Source organism: Scyliorhinus torazame, chromosome 15, assembly GCF_047496885.1.
Source record: "Scyliorhinus torazame isolate Kashiwa2021f chromosome 15, sScyTor2.1, whole genome shotgun sequence".
NCBI lineage: Eukaryota > Metazoa > Chordata > Chondrichthyes > Carcharhiniformes > Scyliorhinidae > Scyliorhinus > Scyliorhinus torazame.
Window position 1 is genome coordinate 138,281,987 of NC_092721.1, and position 19,275 is coordinate 138,301,261.

At 46.4% G+C, this 19,275-nt stretch overlaps 1 protein-coding gene across 2 annotated transcripts in view; it reads right to left on the reverse strand.

Annotated features, from left to right (window-relative positions):
• Positions 1–19,275, reverse strand: part of cpap (centrosome assembly and centriole elongation protein) — a 168,013-nt gene that overhangs the window by 16,747 nt on the left and 131,991 nt on the right. For both annotated transcript variants that reach the window (XM_072476807.1, XM_072476808.1), the window contains exons 15-17: positions 14,407–14,547; positions 10,740–10,824; positions 8,945–9,065 (exon numbers count right to left, since the gene is read on the reverse strand). In XM_072476807.1, coding sequence (XP_072332908.1) covers positions 8,945–9,065; positions 10,740–10,824; positions 14,407–14,547 — 347 coding nt within the window. The remainder of the gene's footprint in view (positions 1–8,944; positions 9,066–10,739; positions 10,825–14,406; positions 14,548–19,275) is intronic.

The window sequence follows — 19,275 nt, forward strand, 5'->3', positions numbered from 1 at the left end:
ACTTATCAAGGACACGCAGTAGCTGTTCCTTGACCAAGCTCCACATTTCCATTGTGCCCATCTCCTGCAGTTTTCCTCTCCATCCGATGCATCCCAAGTCTTGCCTCATCGCATCATAATTGCCTTTCCCCCAGATATAACTCCTGCCCTGCGGTATATACCTATCCCTTTCCATCACTAAAGTTAACTTAATCGAATTGTGGTCACTATCACCAAAGTGCTCACCTACCTCCAAATCAAACACATGTCCTGGTTCATTACCCAGTACGAAATCCAATATGGCCTCGCCTCTCGTTGGCATATCTATATACTGTGTCGGGAAACCCATTGGACAAAAACAGACCCATCTAACGTACTCGAACTATAGCGTTTCCAGTCAATATTTGGAAAGTTAAAGTCCCCCACAACAACTACTCTGTTGCTTTCGCTCCTATCCAGACTCATCTTTGCAATCCTTTCCTCTACATCTCTGGAACTTTTCGGAGGCCTATAGAAAACCCCTAACAGGGTGACCTCTCCTTTCCTGTTTCTAACCTCAGCCCATACTACCTCAGTAGACGAGTCCTCATCAAACGTCCTTTCTGCCACCGTAATACTGTCCTTGACTAACAATGCCACCCCTCCTCCTCTTTTACCACATTCCCTGAGCTTACTGAAATATCTAAACCCCGGCACCTGGAACAACCATTCCTGTCCCTGCTCCATCCATGTCTCCGAAATGGCCACAACATCGAAGACCCAGGAACAACCCATGCCGCAAGTTCACCCACCTTATTCCGAATGCTCCTGGCATCGATGAAGACACACTATAAACCACCTTCCTGCCTGCCGGTACACTCCTGCAACTTTGAAACCATACTCATGACCTCACTACTCTCAACCTCCTGTTTACTGGTGCTACAATTCAGGTTCCCAAGCCCCTGCTTGGAGAAAGGTGACTAGTGGTGTTCCACAGGGATCCGTGCTCGGATCACTGTTGTTTGTGATGTACATAAATGATCTGGGCGAAAGAATAGGTGGTCTGATTAGCAAGTGTGCAGATGATACTAAGATTGGTGGAGTTGCATATAGCGAGGAGGACTGTCAGAGAATACAGCAAAATATAGATAGATTGGAGAGTTGGGCAGAGAAATGGCAGATGGAGTTCAATCCAGGCAAATGTGAGGTGATGCATTTTGGAAGATCTAATTCAAGAGCAGACTATACGGTCAATGGAAGAGTCCTGGGGAGAATTGATGTACAGAGAGATCTAGGAGTTCAGGTCCATTGTACCCTGAAGGTGGCAACGCAGGTCAGTAGAGTGGTCAAGAAGGCATACAGCATGCTTGCCGTTATCGGACGGGGTATTGAGTACAAGAGTCAGCAGGTCATGTTACAGTTGTATAGGACTTTGGTTAGGCCACATTTGGAATACTGCGTGCAGTTCTGGTCGCCACATTACCAGAAGAATGTGGATGCTTTAGAGAGGGTGCAGAGGAGGTTCACCAGGATGTTGCCTGGTATGATGGGCGCTAGCTATGAAGAAAGGTTGAGTAGATTAGGATTGTTTTTGTTGGAAAGACGGAGGTTGAGGGGGGACCTGATTGAGGTCGACAAAATTATGAGAGGTATGGACAGGGTGGATAGCAACAAGCTTTTTCCAAGAGTGGGGGTGTCAATTACAAGGGGTCACGATTTCAAGGTGAGAGGGGGAAAGTTTAAGGGAGATGTGCGTGGAAAGTTTTTTTACACAGAGTGTGGTGGGTGCCTGAAACGCTTTGCCAGCGGAGGTGGTACAGGCGGGCACGATAGCATCATTTAAGGTGCATCTGGACAGATATATGAACGGGCGGGGAACAGAGGGAAGTAGATCCTTGGAAAATAGGCGACAGGTTTAGATAAAGGATCTGGATCGGCGCAGGCTGGTAGGGCCGAAGGGCCTGTTCCTGTGCTGTAATTTTCTTAGTTCTTTGTTCTATATTTAGGAGGCAAGGCACCAGCTGAAGAGCCAGCACCTTGACACCCGCATTTAAAAGCGAGATAGTATGATAATGAACCACACTCTGTTGACCTTTGTCCCTCTTAAGAGGCAGGAAAATAGAAGCTTGAATGAAGACCGGGGACAACGACCCCCAGGAAAGGGAATCATTGAACATGTCCAAAATTAAAGGTGCAAGCTGCTCCGAAAACGTCTTGTAGTATTCAATTGGAAAGCCATCCGGACCAGGGGCTTTGCCAGATTGCATCAACTTTGAAATTTCATCAGGGGATAACAGGGATTCTGACTCACTGCTCCTATCAACCTCAACTGTTGGGATGGGTAGGCCGACAAGAAAGTCAGACATGACTGACACAACCGCAGGAAGTTCATCTGTAAAGATCATGGTAAAAAGATTCAAAAGCTGCATTAAGCTGAGGAGGGATTGAAACTAGGTTGCCGCTCGAATTAAGTTTCTGGGTCATCTCCTGGGATTGAGCTACCGTTTAAGTTGGTGAGCCAAAAGGCAACTGGCCTTCTCCCTCTGTTCATAAACATGCCCCTTGAGCATCGCAACTGCCTTACTGCCCTGCTAGTCGACAATAGTTCGAACTGTGCAGTTTTTTCCTATTTGCCAGTAACTCCGGAGTAGGATCAAGTGAGTACTGGTGATCCACCTCAAGAGTGCAGTCCATGAGCCTCTGCTGCTCCTCCCTTGTTGTCCTCAACAAATGCGCTCTATCGGAGATCATTTCCCCCCTGAGGATCGCCTTAAGAGCCTCGCATAACATGGAAGGTGAGAGAAAATCGGATTTATTAAATTTTATATAGTTCTGTATGGCAGTGGACACATGTTCACAAAATTTGTATCCACTAACAATAGAATCATAGAATCACTTTGTGCAGAAGGTGGCCATTCAGCCCATTGAGTCAGCACTGACCCTCCGAACGAACACCCAACCTACGCCTCTCCCGTAACCCAGTAATCCCATCTAACCTTCTGGACATTAAGGGGCAATTTTAGCATGACCAATCCACCTTACCTGCATATCTTTGGACTGTGGGAGGAAACCGGAACACCCGGAGGAAACCCACATAACAAGGGGAGAATGTGCAAACTCCACACAGACAGTAACCCAAGATCAGAATCAAACAGGGGTCCCTGGTATTGTGAGGCAGCAGTGCTAACCACTGAGCCACCATGTTGCCCATGCCACAATAGTGTGTCTAATCTCCAAGGTGGATATTGGATGGGGCCAGACTCTAGCGACAAATCAATATGGTGCGGGGTATGATCCAAAATAACGATCGCCGAGTACTCAGCCGCCATCTGGGGCAGCACGGTAGCCTTGTGGATAGCACAATTGCTTCACAGCTCCAGGGTCCCAGGTTCGATTCCGGCTTGGGTCACTGTCTGTGCGGAGTCTGCACATCCTCCCCGTGTGTGCGTGGGTTTCCTCCGGGTGCTCCGGTTTCCTCCCACAGTCCAAAGATGTGCAGGTTAGGCGGATTGGCCATGATAAATTGCCCTTAGTGTCCAAAATTGCCCTTAGTGTTGGGTGGGGTTACTGGGTTATGGGGATAGGGTGGAGGTGTTGACCTTGGGTAGGGTGCTCTTTCCAAGAGCCGGTGCAGACTCGATGGGCCGAATGGCCTCCTTCTGCATTGTAAATTCTATGATTCTATCACTGAAGGGAGGAGAGACATATCTACAACAAAAAAAAAAATCAATGCGTCAATATATTGGTGAAGAAAAAGAAAATACTTTATCGCTGGGTGCAAGAAGCGCCAAGGATCTAACGCCCCATCTGCATCATGAAAGACAGCAAAGCCCTGGACATCCTCGATGGTGCAAGAGATTTAGGCTTGGAACGATCCAATCTAGGGTCAAGGGGACAATTCAGGTCCTCACCTAAAATAAACTGATGAAAGTCTAAAATGGGGAGGGAGGCCAGCAGGGAATTAATAACATTTGTATCATCCCAGTTGGGTGGGGAGGTAAATGTTAACCATGAAAATCGGGGTGTTCACCAGGGAGCCACAGACAATAACATGTCGACCATTGAGGTTGGATATAATCTCTGACCTGCAAATGGGTCTCTTGCAAAAACACATTGGGGTTTAAACTCTTGAGATGATCAAATGCCCTTAATCTTTTCATGGGGTAGTCAAACCCCTAACATTCCAGGTGACCAAACGAATTGGAGGTCTCGCACTCCCTGTCAATCCGGAGTCAGCCATTTTTACCAAGAGAGATTAACCAAGGGATACTTAAAAGATAAAGAAAATAGATCCACCCAAGATGGCCACCAAACCAAGTCAAAAGACTGGAAGAAGAAAAATCAATAGAAACCGTCAGCAAACTACTCCCATCCCTCTCCCCCCAACACCATTGCCATGGAATACGACCGCACCAAAGTACAAATAGGGGCCAGGCAAACAAACCTACCATCACGCTAAAGACAATGTTTAACAAACCCAAACAAAAAAAAGAACTCCAAGGTCATTATCTTTAAAAGAAACACTACTATAATGAGCTGCAGTGAACTCTCCAAAACTGCTCCCGTTAACTACCTCCTTAGTTAGCAGGGAGATGCCTGCTGGAAAAAGAGAAAAGTAGATATAAAGAACAAAATTTCAAAACCCTGTTTAACTTACGCACCGAAAGGAAGCTACATATTAATATAATGAACAGCATCCCACAATAGTGTAAAACCCCAATTTTAATCAAAAACTATAAAAACTCAAATCCAATAAGAAAATTGAGAACAAACATGAAACCCCAACAACGTAACAATACAACATGCCTGTTGACAGCCAAAAACCCAATTATAATGCAGCCAACTTGTGTCTTTTAATGAAAGAGTCCACCTCTCCCGGCGTATGAAAGAACCTTTCCTCAAAAGTTACTCAGATGAGCCGGGCAGACAAACCCGAACCTGACTCCCTTCTCTTTGCTAACTCCACACCCATGTCCTGATAGAATTTAATGGAGTGGCCTTTGCACTTCAAATCATTGTGTGCCCATCGTAAAACCTTCTTTAAGCTGTGGAACCTTACTATCACCATACGCAGTGGGTCTTCAGGACGGGGCCTCAGTCCAATTCAGGCAGGGATGTGAAACTATCCTCACCCACCATTTTGCAGAACATGCCCATGAAGTATTCTGTCGGCATAGGACCCTCAATTCCCACAATCCAGATATTTTGTCTTCTGGATCTGTTTTCTAGGTAATTTATCTTGGCTATTCGTTTCGGTCACCAAAATCAGTTCAGATTCCAGCACGGCAATCCGATTGCTGTGGTCCAATAAGGCCATCTCCATATTTTTGATCGTGCTCCCTGGACTTTAATGGTCTGATTAGTTTGGCCCAGAGCTGCTCAAATAAGGGCCAAAGCCTCTTCACTTGATTTTTTGAGGTCTTCCGACACAATTTATCAGTGCTTTTCAAATTCTTTCGTCAAGGTATTAGAAAGAACCTCGGCCATTAGTGGAGTGGACAGAGAACCCGAAACCGACACCGCCATATTACTTTTCATTGATCTCAGACAGAGACCTCAGATTCCATCAGCGAGTTTTTGCTCCCAGCTTTCCTTTCCTTGATTTATTTGGGCATTTCAGTCATAAAAGACCGTTATTCCGATAACTATATGGGTTTCCGAAGAATATACAATCCGTGGTACCAAGAAAAGGGGCAAAAAGTACAATACTCGAGTGGGAGCAGTACAGTACTAGAGTGGGAATGTAATGTGGGAAAATGAGAAGTTATTCATTTTAGTAGGAAGGTTAAAAAAAGCAGTATTATTTAAATTTGGAACAGCTGAAGAAATGGGAATCACAAAAGGTTGGTATGCAGGTGCAGCATATAATCAAGAAGGCGAATTGTCATGTGAGGGTCCCTTTAAGAAAAGTGTGTTTTATCAAATGGCTGCAGTGATGTCACTGTGTGGGTGGAGCTGGGCTGTGATTCTGTCTTTTACTTTCGTTTTGAGCTGGAAGCTGCTTTGTGGCTGAGTTTTTTGGTTTAGTTTTCAGCTGGGAGCTGCACTCAAAAAAGGAAGGTGTATTTTGGTCTCTCTCTGCATGCTAAAGAATGTCTACAGACCACTTGATAACTTCAAAGTAATACCTGTTTTCTGTAAAGAATTCAAACCTGTTTTGTAGAAAAAGGGTGTTTGGCTTATGGATGTTGTTAGGAAAGTTATTAAGGGTTACCTATAGAATACTGTACCTTTGGGGGGTATTTGCGTTGGTAGTTGAGATGTTTACTGTGTGTTTATAAAATGTTAACTGGATTCATAGAATAAACAGGTTTTGTTTAAAAATACTTAAGATCTCTGTTGCATAACATCTGGAACTGGAAAGTGGGCCCTTGTGCTCCTCATAACCAAAAGGTTCTGAGTCCGGTGAAGTCCATGATATACTTTGGTGTTTTCTAAACCCTGGCGCATAAAAAATGGAATGCAATCCTTTATTATGAGCGGAATGGACATAAAAGGAAGGATGTTATGCTTTAGTTATACAGGGCATTGGTGAGACCATGGGCGAAATTCTCCCCCAACGGCGGGATGTCCGCCGACTGGCGCCAAAGATGGCGCCAATCAGACGGGCATCGCGCCGGCCCAAAGGTGCGGAATGCTCCGCATCTTTGGCGGCCTAGCCCCAACATTGAGGGGCTAGGCCGCCGGCGGAGGGATTTCCGCCCCCGCCAGCTGGCGGAAATGGCGTTTGTTGCCCCGCCAGCTGGCGCGGAAATGCGGTGCATGCGCGGGAGCGCCAGCGGCCGCTGTCAGTTTCCCGGCGCATGCGCGGGAGCGTCAGCGGCCGCTGTCAGTTTCCCGCGCATGCGCAGTGGGGAGAGCCTTTTCCGCCTCCGCCATGGTGGAGGCCGTGGTGGAGACGGAAGGGAAAGAGTGCCCCCACGGCACAGGCCCGCCCGTGGATCGGTGGGCCCCGATCGCGGGCCAGGCCACCGTGGGGGCACCCCCCGGGGTCAGATCGCCCCGTGCGCCCCAGGACCCCGGAGCCCGCCCACGCCACCTGGTCCCGCCGGTAAATACCAGGTTTGATTTACGTCGGCGGGACAGGCAATTCCTGGGCGGGACTTCGGCCCATCCGGGCTGGAGAATCCAGCGGGTGGTCCCGCCAACCGGCGCGGCCCGATTCCCGCCCCCGCCCAATCTCCGGTACCGGAGACTTCAGCGGGGGCGGGATTCACGGCGGCCAACGGCCATTCTCCGACCCAGCAGGGGGTCGGAGAATGACGCCCCATATCTCGAATACTGTTCTGGTCTATTTAAGGAAGGATGAAAACACGTTGGAAAAGATTCAGAGATTTACTTCATTAATACCTGGAATGAGCAGGTTATTTTATGAGGAAAGGGTAGACAAACTGGGCTTGTTTCCCAGGAGTTTAGAAGAGCGAGGGGTGACTTGGTTGAAATATTCAAGACCCTGAATGGTATTGACAAGGTAGATGTGGAAATTATGTTTCCTCGTGTGGGCGAGTCCAGAACTAGGGAGTGCGGTTTTAAAATTAGGGGTCATCCTTTTAGGACACAAATGAGTTGAAATTCTTTCTGAGAGTTGTGTGACTTTAGAACTCTGCCTCAGAAGGTGGGGTCATTGAAGATTTTTAGGGAAGTATCATAGAATTTACAGTGCAGGAGGCCATTTGGCCCATCGAATCTGCACTGGCTCTTTGAAAGAGCACCCTACCCAAGCCCACACCTCCACCCTATCTCCATAACCCAGTAACCCTACCCAACACTAAGGGCAATTTTGGATACTAAGGGTAATTTAGCATGGCCAATCCACCTAACCTGCACATCTTTGGACTGTGGGAGGAAAGCGGAGCACCCGGAGGAAACCCACGCAGACACGGGGAGAACGTGCAGACTCCGCACAGACAGTGACCCAAGCCGGAAATTGAACCTGGGACCCTGGAGCTGTGAAGCAATTGTGCTAACCACCATGCTACCGTGCTGCCCACAAGTAGACAGATTCTTGTTAGGCACGGGAATCAAAGATTATCAGGGCAGATGGAAATGTGAAATTCGAAACACAAACAGATCAACCATGACTGAGGGTAACAGTGGAAGGCTGCTTTTCTGATGGAAGGGCTGTGACTAGTGGTGTTCCACAGGGATCAGTGCTGGAACCTTTGCCGTTTGTATCTATAAATTATTTGAGGAAAATGTAACTGGTCTGATTAGTAAGTTTGCGGACGACACAAAGGTTGGTGGAATTGCAGATAGCAATGAGGACTGTCAGAGGATACAGCAGGATACAGATAGATTGGAGACTTGAGCGGAGAGATGGCAGATGAAGTTTAATCCGGACCAATGTGAGGTAACGCATTTTGGAAGGTCCAACCTCGGGTAACTGTGTGGAATTTGTACGTTCTCCCTGTGTCTGCATGGGTTTCCTCCGGGTGCTCCGGTTTCCTCCCACAGTCTAAAGATGTGCAGGTTAGGTGGATTGGTCATGATAAATTGCACTTTAGGGTGGGGTTGCAGGAATAGGTCAGGGGGTTGCAGGAATAGGTCAGGGAATTGGGCCTAGGTCGTGTGATCGTTCAAAGGGCTCAGTGTAGACTCGATGGGCCGAATGGCCTCCTTCTGCTCTATAGGGATTCTATGAATGATTCTCTACTGCCAAGTAGAAACCTGGTGGGTGAAGAGTCATAAAACATGTTACATACTTGTCCTGGAGCTGCTGAAAACCAACTGACTACACAATTTGACATTATTCAGCTCAGCAGATCAATGACCTAAAACTGGCTGAAAGGAAAATATATATTTTTTTCATTTTCATTATGGGGTCAGGAAGAACAGGAGTGTTTCTCCAGGAGCCAAAAGAAAAGTCTAGGCAGATCTGACATAATTTAATTGAATGACCACACAAGCTCAATGCACTGAATAACACTATGGTATGCACTTTGTTTATCTCACTTTGCTGAATAAATTGCTTTTGGTAGTTACTTACAGCTGCATGCGTATAATTGTGCCATCTGGAAACACACACTCTTCATGGCCATCGGTGAACAAGTATTTAATCGTCTGGTCTGGAAAAGTGATTTCCTTTTTACCATCTGGGTAATGTTTCTCTGGATTTAACAAAATACTTAAATCAATTGTTTGCACAAAACTATTTATAATACCATCTTGTCTACTATAATATTTAATGATGAAAATAAAATGATACCTCACATTTGAAATGAAATGTGCTCCAGAACATCCCAACTCGTGTCTCTTTCATTGGCATTTCATCACCCACTCTATTCTCGTCTGCATTTTGCAGGCAAGTTTCCCTACCACCCCACACAAGAGTGACTCTGCCCCCGGCACAGTTTGGCACATGTCCTTCTTTCCTTAGGGGCTATACTTACCTTTCACCCGCTGGGGTGTCCCCTTGACTGATTCCCATTTTTTCAAACCTGCTGTAACCCTCGCTGACGTGACATCATGTTGGCGAGGTTTGAATATTGAGTGGGATAGGGGGAAATCATGTGATGGGGGGCTTGGTAATTAAATGAAATGCATCTAAATCTACCAAAATGAGGTCATCGTCCTTTGTGGGTGTGAACCTCAAGAAGCGTGAAAAGTCGAGAAACAATCTCGTCGGTGAGAATCTTAATTCCTGACACAAAATCTCCCCCCGTTGCGTGCAAATTATTAGATGAAAGCAAATCAACATTCAAAAATTACATTCAAAAGTGCACCAGAGCACCTAATAATAGGGGTTGTTTGCAGCTACTAGATTATCAATATTAGTAATAACGGCAGAAATGGAGAATGCAGGTCAGCAACTTCCTTACAAGGAAAAATAAGAATGTGGATTCATCCTTGGGATCAGTGGGTTGGAACATTCCCCCTCTCAGAAGCAGATGGGGCAATGCACAGGGAGATCAAGGAACGTATTCTGCCCTCAAAATACAGTGGAAGATAATTTCAACAATCAACTGAAGAGGAAAGTTTCAATTTTAAGTCACTGAAAATACAGGCTATTCATTGGTTTAAAATGTAATACAGATATTAAATATTGTGAGCAGTAGGACACAGGTTTGCATCTAGATTTCTCACACATCAAGGTAGATTTTCCAATTGACCTAGTGTGTTAAAGCTGATTGAGGGTAAGTGGCTACTAAAATGACAGCAATATTGATAATTTTTATAAAGAAAAATGAATTTTAATGTGCACATTTCAACCTTTGCAAAGTTGCTTAGATCAAACAAATGGCTGGCACGATAAACGTGGCTGCAGGGATTGGGAAAATATTAAGAATGGGAGCAGGAGATCCTAAAAGAGAAACAAGTTATTACACCGAATACAGTGCATTAATGGATTTTTTGCATAAGTGTTTTAACTTACTAGCACCTATAACATTGGTCAATTACGTAGAATACCAACTTTTAAAATAATGAAAGTTCACTGGGAAATAAACATTGCCAGTCCACTACAATGTCCACTTTAAAACAAAATTCAGAGTATGCCTTGATATTTTTTATTTGGGCAATTTTAGCATGGCCAATCCACCTAACCTGCACATCTTTGGACTCTGGGAGAAAACCGGAGCACCCGGAGGAAACCCACGCAGACACAGGGAGAAAGTTCATACTCCACACAGACAGCCACCCGAGGCCGGAATTGAACCTGGGTCCCTGGTGCTGTGAGGCAGTAGTGCTAACCACGGTGCCACTGTGCTGCTCAGAGTATGCCTTGATAATGCATTTTAAAATACATGAACACTGAAAGCTCAAATAATTAAAACTTCCCATACCGATCTGATTACTTGGGAACTGCAAAACCTGTAGACCATCAGGATATGTTGTGTGTGTTGTCTGTGCATCTGCATAATAATATACCTATTAAATATAAAGAGCACAGATATTTATACAGTTGAGTCATGGCATCATGCTTACATTGGCAATCTCAAAACATGTAAAAATTAAAAAGAGAATAAAAATATCTCAAGCAACGTCAATTGAACAAAATTGAAAACCATTCTTTGAAAGAAGTACATTTAAAAGGGTCAGGATAGGTGTAAATTCCAGAAGATTACAATCAAGGTCTGAATTATTTAAATCTATTTTTGGACTATTAATCAGAGCCAAAGATTTACAAAATCAAAATACTATTGAAAATCTGAAATAAGAGAGAGAAAATGATGGAAATAATTAGCAGATCAGGCTGCATCTGTGGAGAGAGAACAGATTTAACATTTCAGACCAATGATCTGTCGTCAGAACAGTTTTGACCCACTCAGTATTTCCAGCTGTTTTTGTTTTCATACCGAATTAGCACATTCAGAGATTGTGGCAAAATATTTCAAGTATACAAATGCATGATAGAACAGCTTTAATATACTGACGTAACTATGATAAGGTGATTTTTCTTTTCATTCATGGGATGGCCATCTATATCAAGGCCAGAATGTATTGCCCATAACTAATTGCCCTTAAGGTGTTTGTGAATTACTGCCTTGAACACCCACAGTGCTGCTGGGAGGAAGTGCCAGAATTTTGACCGGTGACAGTAAAGGAACAGCAATACACTTACAAGTAGTAAACAGTGTGACTTAATGGGGGAAACTTTCAAATAGTGTTCCCATACATCTGCTGTCCTTGTTCATCTAAGTGGTAGAGGTCAGGGGTTTAGAAGGTACTCTTGAAGGAGCCATGGTGATTTGCAACAGCACATCTTATTGGTATATACTACAGCCACTCTACCAGTGGATGGAGGGAGAGAATGTTTAAAGTAGTGGATTGGATGCCAATCATATGGGCTGCTTTGTTCTGGGTGGTATTCAGCTTCAGTGTTGTTGGAGTTTCACTCATCCAGGCAAATATTTGGGATGGGGGCATGGGAGGAGGGGTTTATTCTATCACAATCCTGATGCAACTTGTATGTTTTAGGTGGTAGGCAGACGTTGGGTATCCAGTTTTGTTATTTGCCACAAAATTCCCAGCCTCTAATCTGCTTATCTAGCCACAGTATTTATATGACTGGTCCAATTAAGTTTCTGGTCAGTTGATGGTAAGGTAATCAGTGACAATAATACCATCCAGTTCTTGGTGTGTGCAGGCGGAGACTGCTTCATTATCTAAGGAATTACAAATGGAACTGAATACAAGTCAGCGACCATCCGCACTTCCTGGCTAATCATGGAGGGAAATCATTGTTGAACTGGTTGAAGATGACAGGGCCTCAGACACTTCCCTGAGGAATTCCTGCAGCAATGTCCTAGAACTGAGATGATTGACCTCCAACAACAACAAGCATTGTTCCTTTGTGTTAGGTATCGTTCCAGTCAGTGAACAGTTTTTCCCTCAATTCAAATTGATTTCAACTTTAATAGAACAAAGAAAAATTACAGCACAGGAACAGGCCGTTCGGCCCTCCACGCCTGCGCCGATCCAGATCCTCTATCTAAAACTGTCACCTATTTTCTAAGGATCTGTATCCCTCTGCTCCCTGCCCATACATATATCTGTCTAGATACATCTTAAATGACGCTATCGTGCCCGCCTCTACCACCTCCGCCGGCAATGCGTTCCAGGCACCCACCACCCTCTGCGTAAAGAACTTTCCACTCATATCTCCCTTAAACTTTTCCCCTCTCACCTTGAACTCGTGACCCCTAGTAATTGAGTCCTCCACTCTGGGGAAAAAGCTTCTTGCTATCCACGCTGTCTATACCTCTCATGATTTTGTAGACCTTGATAAGGTCCCCCCTCAACCTCCGTCTTTCTAATGAAAATAATCCTAACCTACTCAACCTCTCTTCATAGCTAGCGCCCTCCATACCAGGCAACATCCTGGTGAACCTCCTCTGCACCTTCTCCAAAGCATCCACATCCTTTTGGTAATGTGGCGACCAGAACTGTATGCAATATTCCAAATGTGGCCGAACCAAACATGGCCTGCCAACTCTTGTACTCAATACCCCTTCTGATGAAGGAAAGCATGCCGTATGCCTTCTTGACCACTCTATCGACCTGCGCAGCCACCTTCAAGGTACAATGAACCTGAACACTCAGATCCCTCTATACATCAATTCTCCCCAGGGCTTTTTCATTTACCGTATAGTTCGCTCTTGAATTGGATCTTCCAAAATGCATCACCTCGCATTTGTCCGGATTGAACTCCATCTGCCATTTCTCCGCCCAACTCTCCAATCTATCTATATTCTGCTGTATTCTCTGACATTCCCATCACTATCTGCTACTCCACCAATCTTAGTGTCATCTGCAAATTTGCTAATCAGACCACCTATACCTTCCTCCAGATCATTTATGTATATCACAAACAACAGTGGTCCCAGCACGGATCCCTGTGGAACACCACTGGTCAGTTCTCCATTTTGAGAAACTCCCTTCCACTACTACTCTCGGTCTCCTGTTGCCCAGCCAGTTCTTTATCCATCGAGCTAGTACACCTTGGACCCCCATGAGACTTCACTTTCTCCATCAGTCTACCATGGGGAATCTTATCAAATGCCTTACTGAAGTCCATGTATATGACATCTACAGCCCTTCCATCATCAATCAACTTTGTCACTTCCTCAAATAATTCTATTAAGTTAGTAAGACATGACCTTCCCTGCACAAAGTCATGTTGCCTATCACTGATAAGCCCATTTGATGCCACACTCTGACATTTGACTGAGGCAGTCACTCTCAACTCAACAAAATAAATTCACTTTGTGGTATGTTTTTATCCCACCAGTGTTTTGGGCCAGGATTTAGGAACTCCAAAGTATATTATGGAGTTCACCTGACCTCTAACTTTTTGTTGAATTTGGCTAGGATGAGCACAAAGCCTTCACTTCAGGTGTGATTCAACAGTCTTCCTAGACACTTTAATCAAAATAAGCCTTAACATTTATATATAAACAAACATCAAGAATTTTTAATCAATTACAAACAAAGATACCCCACTGTTACAATAATCTATGTATAACACTTAATGAATTCCACCTTAACTGTTCCAATTCAAAAACAAAATCCCATAAACCAAGGACGTGGCCCAGCACTCTGCATTCTCACTTGACTAAGATTGAATTTTCCTGAGATTCTGACCCAGTCTCATCAGCAGGTTTAAACCCTTCCGGAAAGCAAACTATATCTTTTAAGTTACCAAGCAGGTGATTTGTTTACTGGAACAGATATTTCAAATGAAACTAGAGAGAGAGAGAGACAGGCCAAAACACTTCTTTCTCCTGTCTGAGTCCACAGCAGTCAAATGCGAAAGCAAAAGTAAAACTCTCACACAGCCACAGCCCAGCTCCACCCACACAATGACATCACTGAAGCCATGTGATAAGACAAAAATCTTTCTTAAAGGGCATTCACATGACACCAGCAGAATAGAGAATGATTACATGCAAGTTTATTTTCAGTCAATATAAAGAAAAAAATGAAACCTTTAAGTGGTTCATTGCTTACCACTGTTTGATCAGACATGATCTGTTTTACATCCCCATTAAAGAATGTCACTTTGACAGTTTTCCCATCGGTGCTAATTTCTTTTCGGGTACCATTACAGAAAATAATTATGTGGCGTCCACTTCTCAATACCTGCTCAACCTACAAAATAAATTTAAAAGAGAAGGCTCAGGAAATGACAATGTTGGATGTGCACACACTAATAAAGTGATAATAAAATACTTTGGCAGTTTTTCTGAACATCTGAGGAGCTTGAATCTGTGATTTAGATGACAAAATCAAGATCTCCAAGTTCTTCACAAGCCTGTTGCCCTATTTAAGTGATACAAGAATGTGTGTACTTGTTAAATCAAAACCTTCATGTTTTTACAGAATTCTATTGTTAGATATTGTACAACAGAAGACTTGTTGAAGGTAATCCTATTAGCCTGGTATCAGACTATTCAAAATGCGACAAAACCAAGAACATGGACAAAGGTTAAAAGTAGACAACACTGACTTCCGGGTGCGGCAATGACCAGCTGAGTCACACGTTTTGGCAGCTCCCGTTGGAACGGACTTTTGGGCTCTTAATATGAGCCCCAACGGCAATTTAAACGGCAAAAACACTGCAGTAAACCAGAAGGGAATCCCCCCGGACACGCACGGAAAAGGGAGAGGATAGCGGCCGGATTGCGGAGGATTCTCTGGAGCAGCGGCAAGGAAGGGAAGCTCAAAGCAAGATGGCGTCGGAAGGTGGCCGTTTGCTATGGGGCCCGGAGCAGCAAGAGTTCCTGCGGCACTGTGTGGAAGAGCTGAAGAAGGAGTTGAAGAAGGAGCTGTTGGCCCCGATATTGCAGGCGATTGAAGGACTAAAAGAGGAGCAGAGGACCCAAGAGCTGGAGCTTCGGGTCGTGAAGGCAAAGACTGCTGAAAACGAAGATTAAGTACAGGGCCTGGTGGTGAAGGCAGAAACGCACGAGGCACAGCATAAAAGGTGTGTGGAGAGGTTGGAAGCGCTGGAGAATAACTCAAGGAGGAAGAATTTAAGAGTCCTGGGTCTTCCCGAAGGCGCTGAAGGGGCAGACGTCGGGACATATGTGAGCACGATGCTTCACTCGCTAATGGGATCGGAGGCCCCGACGGGCCCTTTGGAGGTGGAGGGAGCTTATCGAGTTCTGGCGCGAAGACCAAAGGCTGGAGAAATACCTCGAGCTATAGTGGTGAGGTTTCTCCGCTACAATGACAGAGAGACGGTTCTCAGATGGGCGAAGAAAACTCGGAGCTGTAGGTGGGAGAACGCGGTGATCCGCGTATACCAAGATTGGAGTGCGGAGGTGGCGAGAAGGAGGGCAAGTTTCAATCGGGCTAAGGTGGTGCTTCACAAAAAGAAGGTCCGGTTTGGAACGTTGCAACCGGCGAGATTGTGGGTCACACACCAAGGGAAGCACCACTACTTTGAGACGGCCGAAGAGGCGTGGACATTCATTGTGGACGAGAAGCTGGAATAGTCTGGCGAGAGAAAGAGCTTTTGGGACAAAGTGGTGGTGTGATTACAGGGGAGGGGGATGATTTTTCAATTTGTTAATTTTGTGATCCTGTAACTTTTCTCTCTTCCCCTTGGGGGGGGGGGGTGGGAGAGCATGAGGAACTGTGGGCGCCGGCCATTAGGGGCGGGGCCGAGTGGGAAACGCGGGCTTTGTTCCCGCGCTATGGTAATTATGGCGGGAACAGGGACGCAGGAAGGAGGGGGCCTCGCACAGTGGGAGCCGAGGATAAGGGGGGAAGCCGAGGTCAGCCAGAGTTTGCTGACTTCTGGGAGCAACATGGGGGGTGCAACTACGCTAGAGGGGGGGGGGTTAACTGGGTTGCTGCTGCTAAGGAGAAGGGGGAGCTGTTATGGGATGGGGTGGTCGAGGCGGGAGGGCACCGACGGGGGGATATACGGGTACGTGGGAACCGGGTGAGGAGCTGGGTTAAAAAAAGGGGATGGCTAATCGACAAGGGGGGGGGGTAAAGAGCCTCCCAACCCGGCTGATCACGTGGAACGTGAGAGGGCTGAACGGGCCGATTAAAAGGGCACGGGTACTCGCACACCTAAAGAAATTAAAGGCAGATGTGGTTATGTTGCAGGAGACACATCTGAAACTGATAGACCAGGTCAGACTACGTAAAGGATGGGTGGGACAGGTGTTTCATTCGGGTTTAGATGCGAAGAATACGGGTAGGAAACGGGTACTGTTTGAGGCAAAGACCATAGTGGCGGATAGTGGGGGTAGATATGTGATGGTGAGTGGCAGATTGCAAGGGGAGGCGGTGGTTCTTGTGAACGTATACACCCCGAACTGGGATGATGCAAATTTTATGAGGCGTATGTTGGGACGTATCCCGGACCTGGAGGCGTGAAAGTTGGTAATGGGGGGAGACTTCAATACGGTGCTTGATCCAGGGCTGGACCGGTCGAGGTCCAGGACCGGGAGGAGGCCGGCAGCGGCCAGGGTGCTCAAGGACTTCATGGAGCAGATGGGAGGGGTAGACCCCTGGAGATTTAGTAGGCCTAGGAGTAAGGAGATTTCATTTTTCTCCCATGTTCACAAAGTATACTCACGGGTAGACTTTTTTGTCTTGGGAAGGGCACTGATTCCGAAGGTGACAGGGACGGAATATACGGCCATAGCCATTTCGGACCACGCTCCACATTGGGTAGACCTGGAGGTAGGAGAGGAAAAAGAACAACACCCACTCTGGAGAATGGATATGGGCTTATTGGCAGATGAGGGGGTATGTTTAAGGGTGAGGGGGTGTATTGAAAGGTACGTGGAGCTTAATGACAATGGGGAGGTTCAGGTGGGAGTGGTCTGGGAGGCGTTGAAGGCGGTGGTCAGAGGGGAACTGATATCCATAAGGTCACAAAGGGAAGCAAGAGGGTAAAGAAAGGGAGCGATTGTTGAAAGAACTTTTGAGAGTGGACAGGCAATATGCAGAGGCACTGGAGGAGGGACTGTACAGGGAAAGACAAAGGTTACATGTGGAGTTTGACCTGCTGACCACAGGTAAGGCAGAGGCACAGTGGAGGAGGGCACAGGGTGTACAGTATGAGTATGGAGAGAAGGCGAGTCGGCTACTGGCCCACCAACTGAGGAAGAGGGGAGCAGCGAGGGAGATAGGTGGGGTGAGAGATGAGGAGGGAGCGATGGAACGGGGAGCGGAGAGAGTGAACGGGGTGTTCAAGGCATTCTATGAGAGGTTATATAAGGCTCAGCCCCCGGAAGGGAAGGAGGGAGTGAGGTGTTTCCTGGATCAGCTGGAATTCCCGAAGGTGGAGGAGCAGGAGAGGGCGCGACTGGGAGCACAGATTGAGATGGAGGAGGTGGTAAAAGGGATTGGGAGCATGCAAGCGGGGAAGGCCCCGGGACCGGACGGATTCCCGGTGGAATTTTATAGGAAATATATGGACCTACTGGCCCCGCTTTTGACGAGAACCTTTAATGAGGCCAGGGAAAGGGGGCAGTTGCCCCCGACCATGTCGGAGGTGACGATATCGCTCCTTTTGAAGAAGGATAAAGACCCGCTGCAGTGTGGGTCCTACAGGCCCATTTCCCTTTTAAACGTAGATGCTAAGCTCCTGGCCAAGGTGATGGCAACGAAGATAGAGGACTGTGTCCCGGGGGTGGTCCACGAGGATCAAACTGGGTTCGTTAAGGGGAGACAGCTGAACACGAACATACGGAGGTTGCTAGGGGTAATGATGATGCCCCCACAAGAGGGGGAGGCGGAGATACTGGTGGCGATGGACGCCGAGAAAGCATTCGACAGAGTGGAGTGGGATTATCTGTGGGAGGTGCTGAGGAGATTTGGTTTTGGAGAAGGGTTTATTGGATGGGTACAGCTGCTGTACAGGGCCCTGGTGGCGAGTGTGATCACGAACAGGCAGAGGTCTGACTACTTCCGTCTTCATAGAGGGACGAGGCAGGGGTGTCCCCTGTCTCCGTTACTGTTTGCATTGGCGATTGAGCCCCTGGCCATAGCACTGAGGGGCTCCAGGAAGTGGAGGGGAGTACTCAGGGGAGGAGAAGAACACCGGGTATCTTTGTATGCAGATGATTTATTGCTGTATGTTGCGGATCCAGTGGAGGGGATGCCTGAGATAATGCAGACACTCAGGGAGTTTGAACAAAGAACAAAGAAATGTACAGCACAGGAACAGGCCCTTCGGCCCTCCAAGCCTGTGCCGACCATGCTGCCCGACTAAACTACAATCTTCTACACTTCCTGGGTCCGTATCCTTCTATTCCCATCCTATTCATATATTTGTCAAGATGCCCCTTAAATGTCCTTATCGTCCCTGCTTCCACTACCTCCTCCGGTAGCGAGTTCCAGGCACCCACTACCCTCTGCGTAAAAAACTTGCCTCGTACATCTACTCTAAACCTTGCCCCTCTCACCTTAAACCTATGCCCCCTAGTAATTGACCCCTCTACCCTGGGGAAAACCCTCTGACTATCCACTCTGTCTATGCCCCTCATAATTTTGTATACCTCTATCAGGTCTCCCCTCAACCTCCTTCGTTCCAGTGAGAACAAACCGAGTTTATTCAACCGCTCCTCATAGCTAATGCCCTCTATACCAGGCAACATTCTGTTAAATCTCTTCTGCACCCTCTCTAAAGCCTCCACATCCTTCTGGTAGTGTGGCGACCAGAATTGAACACTATACTCCAAGTGTGGCCTAACTAAGGTTCTATACAGCTGCAACATGACTTGCCAATTCTTATACTCAATGCCCCGGCCAATGAAGGCAAGCATGCCGTATGCCTTCTTGACTACCTTATCCACCTGTGTTGCCCCTTTCAATGACCTGTGGACCTGTACTCCTAGATCTCTTTGACTT